The sequence below is a fragment of the Myxocyprinus asiaticus genome, chromosome 41, assembly GCF_019703515.2.
Source record: "Myxocyprinus asiaticus isolate MX2 ecotype Aquarium Trade chromosome 41, UBuf_Myxa_2, whole genome shotgun sequence".
Taxonomy (NCBI): Eukaryota; Metazoa; Chordata; class Actinopteri; order Cypriniformes; family Catostomidae; genus Myxocyprinus; species Myxocyprinus asiaticus.
In genome coordinates, this window is record NC_059384.1 from 4,542,375 (window position 1) to 4,554,948 (window position 12,574).

The window sequence follows — 12,574 nt, forward strand, 5'->3', positions numbered from 1 at the left end:
TGCTGTTTTTTGAGTCTCTCGCACCATAAGCGCCACAAGTTAAAAACAGAACTTTTGGGGGGCCTGGGGGGCTCAGCGAGTAAAGATGCTGACTACCACCCCTGGAGTCACGAGTTCGAATCCAGGGTGCTGAGTGACTCCAGTCAGGTCTCCTAAGCAACCAAATTGGCCCGGTTGCTAGGGAGGGTAGAGTCACATGGGGTAACCTCCTCGTGGTCGCAAAAAAGTGGTTTGCTCTCGGTGGGGTGCGTGGTGAGTTGTTTGTGGATGTCGCGGAGAATAGCGGGAAGCCTCCACATGCGCACCACGAGGACTTAGAGCGCATTGGGAATTGGGCATTCCAAATAACTTTTGAAATGGCATCTCGAGACGCCTGCGTTTCATTCAGTCTGCTGCGCACTGTCTTGATGTTTTATACACAAGAACGCATCCTGTGTGAACAGCCCCTTAGTGGACTAGATAAAAAAAACTCTGTGTGTGCGTTGCTATTCATTGTTGGTTGCAAATACACCCGCAAAAATTATTGCACCGTGTGCGTGTGCATGATAGTGAGTGAAGGCTACACACAGAGACAAAGAGTGTGTGTGTGTGTGTGTGTGAATAATTCAGAGATTACTGATTGGGTCATTGCCCCCTGGTGACATGTCCATCATAAATATTAGCACATTCTCCTGGTGAATGTGTTAAAGTGCAAGGACAGCGAGACTTACGTGGACAGACATACTCACCAACAACGACTCCTGCCATGTACAGCAAACTGATTCTCAGGATCCCATGAACCATCTCTAACGGAACTCCAATCATCAGCTGGAGAAGAGCATTGAAGCCCAACTGCTCTAAACTGCATACACACACACACAAAACACACACACACACACACACACACACACACACACACACACATTAAAAGCTTTAAAACAAAGTCAAACGTTTGTCTCTCATCTTAAAAGAGTTGAATCTTGCTCAAAAACAGTAGTGTAGTTCTCTACAGGCAGTCTTTACAAACAACATGTGGAGGTCCCAACACATAGCCCTGCAGAATCCCAAACAGAGTTAACTAACCACATAGCATCAATTACAACAAAGTCTTACAGTATAAATCTCTCAGGTTCTATTATTTTACATTTTAAAAATGAGCTCTGAGGGTTTGCAATGAAATCTCCTTGCTGTGCCTGTTCTTGGTGACTATGATTAATAAGCCGACTAAACGAAACCTACTATAGTATGTGAATAGAAGTTGCTAGGAGTTTTATGCTTGCTGCTCAGGCTGATTTTACTATAAAGACTCTGCCTAATAGAATAAAATTCCAGTTACATTATTACCTATTGCCGCCTCTTATTACAATAAAAATGAACTACTTTTACACAGTTACACTTTTGCGCTACTCTGATTATACTGAAATTCAGTATTGCGCCACTGCTATAATTGCAATACATGTAATATTGCATAAAGTATTTTTAATAACTCGTGTTTGAATATAGAGTATGTCAATGTATTTAGAGCTTGTCAAACTCAAATTTCTCATTTCTTTTGAGGAACAGAAAGACTGTTTGTTTCCAGACTTTGAGCAAAACTAAAAAAAAAAACACTTTAACTGGTACTCATATTTTAGCTTCTAAAAAATCTCTTAAAGGGATAGTTCACCCAAAAATGAAAATTCTCATCATTTACTCACTCTCATGCCATCCCAGATGTGTATGACTTTCTTTATTCTGCTGAACACAAACAAAGATTTTTAGAATATCTCAGCTATGTAGGTCCATACAATGCAAGTCAACAGGGTCCAAAACTTTGAAGATCAAAAAGGTGCTATATGTAAGATTGACAACAAGCGTTTGAAATGGGTACTGCAGTCCAAATTCAAAATATTGGAGAGTTGACTGCCCCGCCCCAGACTCGAAGCTCATGCGGGTTGCCAGAATGTTGACACGCAAATTAGCCAACTCAGCATCCGTTTTGAAGGATTTCTGGGCTTTAAGCTGTCTCCATCTTCCAAAGGCATCTCCAATATTTATCCTTGTTTTACTACACCTCTGGTCATGGTGGTTTTAGCTGGATGGCGAGGCTTTTTAGGTCGGGTGAAATCTGTTATCTCTGATCCAGTTCGTTTGCTGGCTTCCATGGCTGCAGCACTCAGTGTTTTTTGCCTGCAAACGTATTAAAATCTGGCAACCCAGCGGTGGCGAAATACTATTGGTGAGTGGGCAGTGGGCGGGATCACACAGGCCGAAACATAAACATAAACACAAACTCCAGCCCAGAATGGAAACTTCAAAGTAGAATATACTGGCTGTAGCATTGTTATCGGAGAAGCCAGTATTTCAACTTAGACATGTTTCCTAATTCTCTAATGACATATTATGGTCATTTTATGATTTAGTACAGTAAAAATATTACATATAGCACTTTTAAGTCCTTTTTCTACTATAAATCTCCACTTTCAAACAGCCCTCCTAAGTGCTCTTTTCTCCTAAGAGTTCTTCTTTTGTTTTTGGGATTCACATTCTTCATGCATATCACCACCTACTGGGCAGGGATGAGAAGTTATAGTAAAAAAGGACTTAAATATTGATCCGTTTCTCACCCACACCTATCATATAGCTTCTGAAGACATAGATTTAACCACTGGAGTTGTATGGATTACTTTTATGCTGCCTTTGTGTTTTTTGGACCATCAAAATTTCAGACCCTGTTGACATTGTATGGACCTACAGAGCTGACATATTCTTCTAAAAATTTTCATTTGTGTTCAGAAGAAGAAAGAAAGTCACACATCTGGGATGGCATGAGAGTGAATAAATGATGAGAGAATTCTCATTTTTGGGTGAACTTTAAGGATGTCCAAAGGTCACTCAATAAGTTAGAGAGCTTTAATCCCTCTTTCTGCAGTGTAAATATGTATATGGGCGTATTCTTACCCAACATGCATGAACATGTAGCTGAAGAATCTCCAGATTTGTGCCCGGTGCCCGGGATGATACACCAGCGGACTCTTCATGAAATCCAGTTGGTACGTTTGCAACACCCATTTATTCAGCATCACTCCATAACACATAAACACAATGATCTGCAACACACAAACGCATTTAACATCACATTTTTTTTTTTTTTAGCTTGATACCATAGGAGAACCTGTTTAAATTTCACAAAGCACTTTTTATTCTCTAGTTCTTAAAAAAAAAAAAAAAATCTGTGTATTGTTGCTTTAAAGAACCAATAATGAAACATCAAGAACTTTTCTTAAAATCCAAAGAACCGTTAAACAAGTCAAGATGAGATGATGAACCTTTATTTTCAAACATGAAGACAAAAGACAGACAACTTTTTTTTTTTTTGGAAATATGTGTTTTCGGTGTACCTGTACAATAGTTATAATGGCCATAAACACAGGTGGTGGGCAGATCCGGTTCTGATGGAAGTACCATCGTCGGTCCGTTTCGCACGGCAGAATCTCATAAGCCACATAGCGCACAAAGCGCTTGTACACGCCCAGTCCCGTCTCATCCAATAGGATCTCTCGCTGCAGTGTGCGACGCCCATTTGCAATGGCTCGGCGAAAACTACTAGAACGTTTACTGTTCAGCTGAGAGAGAGAGAGAGAGGGAGAGAATGTACATTTCATTTTTTGTTAAGTAACTGAATTAATTGACAAAGTCTTAAAGTCAACATGAAACAACATTTGCAAATCATTTTACTTCCGTTATGTGACACATTTCAGAGTAAAACAGGCGGAAAACCAAAGTATACTTTGCCCTTAACACCTCTTTTTTGAATGTATCATTATTTGCTTTTATTGCCGTAACCTTTATTCCACTAACGTTAACCGATATTAATTTACTACGTTAACTCTTGGAAAGATTTCTGAAAGGTTGCATTACCTACAACAGTAGCCTAAAGCAAGTAATTAATAGTTAATTACTGAGTAATACTAATGAACTACATGTAATTACTGTGTACTTATTTTGTAGAGCTGCTTGTACTTACATACTGTTATTGTTATTACTATAGTAACGTCATTTGTGCAACATGGACACAGTAAAATAAAGTGTTACCAAAAGTTAGGAAGGATTATTTTTATTTGGAATAACATGCATTCATGAAATGTGCACAGTAAGACAGTGAACCAATGGGGCAGACATTGCCTCATTCATGAAACTTTCGTAAATATGAGTAAATTCAACGTAATTTACACATAAAATGGACCTTTCCGAAAACGTTCCTCCTGATTCACAAACGTTGCGCACACCCCAGATTTGTTTGTTAAATGTATGTAAGTGAATTCCAAACATTCGTAAATAGGGGGCGTGTGCACGTTCATTCACAATTATCATAATCCACGCCCATGAAAACGCCATATAAGGAAGGCACCAGTCTCGCAGGTAAATGCTTTTAAAATCTACGTGGAACAGTAATAAAATCTATTTTATGAATGAAGTGCATTCACATTGTAAAATTTTGATTTAGCAAGCACAATAGAGTCTCAAAGAAAGTGAGGAACTTGCAGTCATCGCATGTTTTTGATGTCATCAGAGGCTCTTTTGTGAATCAAACAGTCCAAGAGGTCAATAAAAATGGTTTGATGTGAAGCTTTAGTGTAATAAATGTTCAGTTCACGACGGCAGGAGGACGTTCACCACCATTAACCTTCTCTGGTTCTGTTCTTTGACCGAAACGTTGTAAACGAATAAAGATTTGCAAGCTATTAAAGTGTGCAGGCTTTTTCTAATTTTTCCCCATTGTATTGTACGCACCTGCCCGCGATGTGTTTATTTACGGATTTAACGGCATTAGCATTGACCATACATTATCAACTGAACATGATTTATTGATGCCTATACTGAATTAAGAAACCTAAATTATATATAGTATAAATTATAAATAATTTTTTTTTATTTATGGTAAATAAATTGTATTTATGGTCCAAAATTGTATTTTGATATATATTTACAAGTTATGCCTTTCTGGGTTGTCTTTTTGACATTTGATCCTGTATCTGTAATATTAGAATATTTACGGTAAATTCTTGTACTATAAATGACTGCAGGTGTGTTGCTTACAGGTATCTAGCACTGATGACGGGGTAATCCTGAAAATGTTTTGCACTTGGCACTTTTTGCACATCTTTTGCTCTGTTGGGGCCTCTGTATAAATACATTTATTTTAGATTTTTTCCGACTCTGAGTGCGAACACATCTTTTTACCTTCTGATTATTCTATTTTTGAGTCTACGCACCTGGACAATTGGATTACTGTTTTAAGCCTGGACTGGTGTTTGGCACAGAGTTGTTTGTCTTAATTATAGAGCTCATATCAAATGCATAAACTGTCCAACAAGTCTAGAGGGCATTTATTTTTTCGAGAGAAAATCAAACAAACTGCGTCATCCCACAAACTTTTAGGCCCATCCCAAGCACTTCTGCTGGTAAAACTATCTAAAATGTATGAAGCACAATCGGGAATAAACTATACTTTGAAGAAATAAATGCAAGTATATTAATCCTTTAAGCTCTGAAGGTGTTTTTAAAAATGTCCCATTTCAGTGGCATACCCAAAATTAAAGGCTTATAACTCTAACAAAAAAACAAAAACAAAAACAAGGTGGGTCAAGTGTTTGGTATTAATGATATAGATTATGAGACTCTCAGCCTAAGAAACTGCTGAAAAAAATAAATAAATAAATAAATTAGCCAAAAATTTACTTTTTTTCTTATTTTTCTTTTTCAACAATATTTATCTCTGGTTGTAAATAAGGTGGCTCAGAAAAACTGCTTTTATTTTATTCACAATCATGTCAACTGTATCTGAGGACAGTTTTGTGTTGATATGACAACGCAATCAAAAGTTATAGCATTACAAAAATAATTGATCATAGTGTCCAAAAGCAGTAGTGTAGTCCATGACATATGGCGTATGCCCACCTATCTCTCAAAGGATTTTGTGTATGCCCACCTAAAATGAGTTATGATACGTATGGCCACCAGAACAGCGAGGAGGCATTTGACTAGTAACTTTTAATTATAATGAGGTGATGCCGCAGCACCGCTGAGTGAATTGTGATTATTATTAAAACATTTTTTATTTTTTTTTCCAATTTGGAATGCCCAATTCCCAATGTGCTCTAAGTCCTTGTGGTGGCGTAGTGACTCGCCTCAATCCGGGTGGCGGAGGATGAATCTCAGTTGCCTCCACGTCTGAGACTGTCAATCCGCGCATCTTATCACGCGCCTTGTTGAGCACGTTACCACGGAGACACACCGCGTGAAATCAAATCATCTTAATTCATATTTCTTAATAGGAAAGCCATTTCACTATATACAGAAAAGAACATTTTTGTACACAAATAAAACAAATAGCCTAATAACTAATTCTTATGTACTGTATATCGTAATATAAGATAACGTGTTAAAGTGAACATTACTACACTCATTAGTCATTACCTATACAATGCTTAACAGTTTATTATGAATAAGGTAATGTATGTATTAGTTGATTAAAGTATGAAGTGTTACCCATTTTACAGTTAATTAAAAGAACAGTTAATCAAACCTATTAATTTAAATAGATGTTTAATATCAAGAAACTGTCTTACCCTGACATACACTTTGTAAGTTCAACTGATACTATGATAACAACAGACCATAAATTGGTCTAATTATTATTTATTTATGTAGTATTTCTTACACCTTTTAAGCAGTTTAAGTGTAAATATATGACTTTTTGAGACCGGGCGTGTTCATGTTTTTTTGTTTTTTTCACCCTTGAAAAAAATCACGTGTGCTCACCTCTACAGTCACTACTACACCACTGTCCAAAAGCCTCTCCAAACAAATAAAACATAATAATTGTACATAAGAGCTAATAACACATGCAAACACAACAATGACTAAAGGTTTGCATAGCATGCAGACATGATTTTAGTAATGAGATTTCACAGAATGAGTCTCATTCTGTGCCATTTGAGTCATCATTGAGTCTGTATCATGTACTTGGCGCCATCTCCTGGTGGCCATATGTAACACTGTGATTATCTCATGATCTATGCATCCGATTACCTGTGTGTGGGTTTGTTTGAAAGATAATTGCCTCCTCGATGTAATGGTATGTGATATTTTATGTTCCGTTTATTTAGTTATAAGCGAAAATGCGGCATATAAGCAACACCAACATAATTGTCAAAGACATATACTTAGCTATTACTTGCTATATTTTTTCCTGTGAGTTAAACAAATAGGCTGGGTGTATTCTACTCTTTGAGAGCTTTCCAACAGCATATGACACATGGCTATATGATGAGTTTGATGTTTTTACTGATTGCAATAATATGTACAGTGCAATGTTTTTTTTTTTATAAATTATCAAAACAGAACACTTCTGATTTGTCTGCAAATCTCAAAGCACTTGTTTAGTTTTGGTCATAATGCCTGCATGCATTGGAAATTACAGCTTCTGAGCTTTAAAACGATACCTATTTTGTGTTGGTCAAGACTATAGTTATTAATATTTTGATGATTATTTTTTTTCTTGCGTGCTCATTCGAGTTTAAAGGGTTAAGAAGAAAACAACAAACCTCTTTTTAACTAATTTATGTTCTTTTTTAAGGTTATCTTCACTCATTCAATAATTTGTTTATTTAATTACTTAATTCATTACACTTCTGTCAAAATGTAGTCATGGCAGTTTGCCTGAAAGAACACAAAATGTTTGAATGTCTTACACATGATTTACACGTAGTCGGGAGCAGGTGTAAATTTTGTTCATACCAAATAACATTGAAAAAATATGAAAATGTTCATGAGAATTTACTTCAAAACAGCTTTACGAACGATTTACACAAAAATGAGGTTTGCTCGTGTTTTGTATACATACAGTATGTATATGAACACATACATATACACTTACAACACCTACATTTTTTCACTGATCTCACAATATTCACATATATTGCATGATCTCTCCCCCTCTCCTCTTTCTTCCCCCTCACTCTTGCCCCAGATTTATATTTTACCCAAATTCTTAAATTCATCCATTTCTCTCTTTGCCTCTGCCTCAGCCTCTGCCTCTCGCCCTCTAAAACATCATTTTAAATCACCATGTGTCTTAAATTCCAGTAAGAGACAGTAAAAAGTATCTGTGTGTATGTGTGTTTCTTAAATTACATGTGGGTTTGTATCACATCTAGCTAGTCTAGCTAGAGCATCACAACTGTCACCACTGAGCATCACAGTCGAGTGTGTGTGGACTGTATGTGTGTGTGTGTGTATTTTACGAGCCTGCGGCAAAATTGATTCAACTGTCTGTGCCAGAGCGAAAACACTTACGCTCCCTCGTATCAAGAGCAAGAGAGTGAAAAAGAGTGGGAGACAGCAAAAGATCCTGATAGAAAAATGGGTAAAAAAAACATTTTCTTAATCACAATATAAGCTTTCCAACCTCTGTATACAGCCTGATAAGGCAGCATTTTACAGATTTCAGACATAGATACAGAAGATGTTAGTATGCATGCTTGTGTCTCACCAGTTCTATGAGTTCCTGGTAGCAGACGTGTCCGTGCTCGTTGCTCTGTACCAGCGCGAGCAGCATCTCCAGTTTACTGGGGTCCAGTTGTAACTCATGATGCTCAGCTAGACTAGTGAAATTTTCCACTGTAATGAAACCAGTCTGATCTGGGTCCAGCTGTCCATAAACACAGAGAGAGACAGAGGAGTGTGTTTAGCTGTCAACATGCACATACATTAATACTTTACACTTAGAATTAGGGATTTGAACAAACTCCTAAACCCAAGAATTAAACTTTAAGTCAAGCAGTGTTTACGTTGTGGATAATATCTCAAACCAAGCCATATCTAGAGACCAGATTATTATAGAAAATGGAGTTGGCTATTTTGAATTGGGCCAGTAAGAAACCACCCAGAACATCCCAGCATCCACCTAACAATGTGCTAGCAACCACCCAGAACACCCTAGCAACTGCATAGCAACAGGCTAACAACCACTCAGCACTGTAGTTACTGCATACCATGATCTTTTATTACTCATTTATTCATTTTAATATACAAGTATTCCATGACGTTTTTTTCATGTCATAGTTGCAGTAACGTGAGCTGATCGAACTGTATGTAGTGATCCTAAAAGTCAAATGAACAGTTACTCAGTGAACATGCACACTTCATTAGAAAAACATTACTTATTCTGCACAATTCCAGCGGTCTGATACATACTGAAATGCACTCAAGATATCAGCAGAACACACGTCTATTTTTACTGTGTAGGTTTACTCTGAATTATTTCTGTATGCTGTATTTAAATTTCACAGAAGATTAAGAGAGAGAAACTAAAGGATGCAAAGAAAGAAGAATTAAAAGACAAAAAGAAAGAAAGTACGGAAGGAAAGAAGGATGAAAATAAAAGGACAAAAAGAAAGTAAAGGACAAAAAGAAAGATGGAAGAAAGGAAGGACAAAAAGAAAGGAAGAAAAGAAAGATGGAAGAAAGGAAGGACAAAAAGAAAGAAAGTGCGGAAGGAAAGAAGGATGAAAAGAAACGAAAGAAAGACAAAAAGAAAGAAGTAAAGGACAAAAAGAAAGATGGAAGAAAGGAAGGAAAAAAGAAAGGAGGATGAATAGAAAGATGGAAGGAATAATAAAAAGATGGAAGAAAGGAAGAACAAAAAGAAAGAAGGATGAAAAGAAAGAATGTAAATAAAGAAGGACGAGAAAAGAAGACAAAAGGAAGAAAAGAAAAAGGAAGGAAAAAAGAAGGACAAAAGGAAAGGATGAAAAGAGAGGAAAGGAAGGACGAAAAGAAAGTAAAGGACAAAAAGAAAGAAAAAATTAAGGATGAAAAGAAGGATGTAAAGACAGAAGAACGAGAAAAGAAGACAAAAGGAAGAAAAGAAAAAGAATGGAAGGAAGAAAAGAAAGAAGGACGAAAATAAAAAACAAAGAAGGAAGGACAAAAAGAAAGAAAGACAGAAGGACAAAAAGAAGGAAGAAAAAAGAAGGAAAGACCAAAATAAGGAAGAAAAAGAAAGGAAGGACAAAAAGAAAGAAAGACAGAAGGAAGAACGAGAAAAGAAGACAAAAGGAAGAAAAGAAAAAGAATGGAGGGAAGAAAAGAAAGAAGGACGAAAATAAAAAACAAAGAAGGAAGGACAAAAAGAAAGAAAGACAGAAGGAAGAACGAGAAAAGACGACAAAAGGAAGAAAAGAAAAAGAATGGAGGGAAGAAAGAAGGACGAAAATAAAAAACAAAGAAGGACAAAAAGAAAGACAGAAGGACAAAAAGAAGGAAGAAAAAAGAAGAAAGGAAAGACAAAAATAAGGAAGAAAAGAAAAAGAAAGGAAGGACAAACAGAAAGAAAAAAGGACGAAAAGAAAGATGGAAGAATGACAGAAAATAAAGAGTGCAAAAATTGACAAGATGAAAAGTATGAAAGTGAAATTGAGTGTTGTGTGGAAGATAGAATGAAGGATGGAGGGATGAGAGCAGTGAAAGAGTGTGAGCAGCAGACACATGTGGAATGAAAGAAAGAATCAGTTACATTAGCGATTCACCACAGAGGAGAGTTGCTGCTGTGTCACTATGGTTACAAATTACCAATATGTCACCATGAGAACAAGTGACACTTTGAATAAAAATTGTTTCATTTCAAACTGATCACGCAAACAGCTCGGACAACTTTAGCTCACTGTCCTCAATACGTTTGAAGCTTTGTTCATTGATTATGTGAGTGCAAACAAAGCCGTTTCCTCCGCCTGACGTTCTGCTGCTAAAGTGTGCTAAAATGAGCCTTACAGTTGCTATGGTTTCCAAAAATACACACCATATGGCTGGGACCAAAAATGTGTATTATTGGAGCAATGACTTGGTGTTAGTAGTAAAATATGTCAGTTTTCATGGTATGTGAATATGCTAATCAAACAGTGCCGTGGAACAGTATGTATCAAAGTACAATTGTAATCATTCTTTTCTATGGAGAGTTAAATCAATGCAGCTGGTCATAAAAGAAGAGTTCTAGAAGACAAACTGCAGCTATTTTATGCAAATATAATGCTAAATATGGTTCCGCAATCCAACTAACAACTGTCCTCCTTCCTCTCAGAACCGCTGCTGCCAAAGCAAGTACTGCTTAAAAACACAGTTGAAATAACGCGGACTGATGGCTTTAACGGAAGCAAATACCATCGATTAACAACCTCGGATCTCATGTTAGGTCTTTAAAAGAGTCATGTAATGAGGAATCAAATTATCCTTGATATTTTAACATATAAGAGGTCATTCTACTATAAAAACATCCAGCAAATTTCAGAACTCAAAACTTAATCCCCAATGAAAGCATTTATTGAAACCAAGCTGCAAAAACATCTCGTGCCCTACCTCCATGACTTCCCTACGTCAATGGGAGGCCATTAATTCATGATCACCTCTACAATGGAAAAACATCAACGCCTACTTTACATCATCGCACCCTTGGCCCCGCCCACTGGTGCTTCGGTTTGTAAACGGAGACATTTACCTGATTTTTACTATTTCACCTCAGCCGCCATATTTGTGACCATCAGCAGCAGAAAACAATGGCGGTGAATGGAGAAACACCTGTAAAACGATCTCAAGAAAAACATCAAAAATGCTTTTGATCCATGCAAAGTCCCAGGAAAGGTGTATACAGGTGTGAGGTCAGCACAAATATTGCCAAATTTGACTTTCGCTGACATTTAAATATATTTTATCCATGGTTTATCTCCATACGCCGGAGAGTCTGATGTGTGACCGGCGAGTGCACACGCCTACCGGTACATCACCGTGAACACCTCTCATCCAGAAGTTATAAATAGTTGTGTTGTTTTCTGCTCTGATTTGGTCACAATTTTACAAAACGTCTGTGATGATGCTGTCTGTATGAATGTAAGAGCTGCTTGAACTCGTGATGAATACACAGAAAGCTACCGAGGTATATTAGTGTTTTACAGTGTAGTCTGATGGTGTAAATAAAGTCTGTGCTTCATGATCTTATGGTGTGTTGTTTATTGACTGACATCAGTACACATTAAATAAGTAATATATATTTATTTACATTATAGTGCTTTTTATTTATTACACTGAGTTACAATTATGACATAACTTTTATACAGTCTGGGTGTTTTGAATAGCATCGTCCTATGTGCATTTCAAGTTCAATTGTATCTGACTCGTTTATGTTAAATATAGTTGACGTGTTTAAATAAGTAAAGGCCATGCTCTCTCATCGCTGCTTGACATCGGTGTCACTTAAAATATAAAACTTTTTTGAAAGAAAAATTACATTTTGGCTCTGGTAATTAAACAGCAGTATCACCTTTTCAAGATATATAAATAGAAACAAAATATTCCACGGATTTTGCCGCATCCCACAGCGCAGCACATTGAAGGTAAATGTAATTTTGTTAACAAACATGGCGGCGCCGTCATACAGTGACATCACATGAAATAGGTCAATAGCAGGATAGGCAGGCCTAGTGTGGACTATTTTGATTTCTTTTTGTTTATAAACATGCACTAGACAGACGTCTTTGACCACTGTCATGTACAGTATCTG

General features: G+C 36.8%; 1 protein-coding gene across 3 annotated transcripts in view; it reads right to left on the reverse strand.

Annotated features, from left to right (window-relative positions):
• The window catches only part of rhbdl1 (rhomboid, veinlet-like 1 (Drosophila)), a 33,979-nt gene that overhangs the window by 12,239 nt on the left and 9,166 nt on the right, over positions 1-12,574 (reverse strand). For all 3 annotated transcript variants that reach the window (XM_051682041.1, XM_051682043.1, XM_051682042.1), the window contains exons 2-5: positions 8,516-8,674; positions 3,360-3,584; positions 2,920-3,068; positions 729-841 (exon numbers count right to left, since the gene is read on the reverse strand). In XM_051682041.1, the coding sequence (XP_051538001.1) occupies positions 729-841; positions 2,920-3,068; positions 3,360-3,584; positions 8,516-8,674 (646 nt within the window). The remainder of the gene's footprint in view (positions 1-728; positions 842-2,919; positions 3,069-3,359; positions 3,585-8,515; positions 8,675-12,574) is intronic.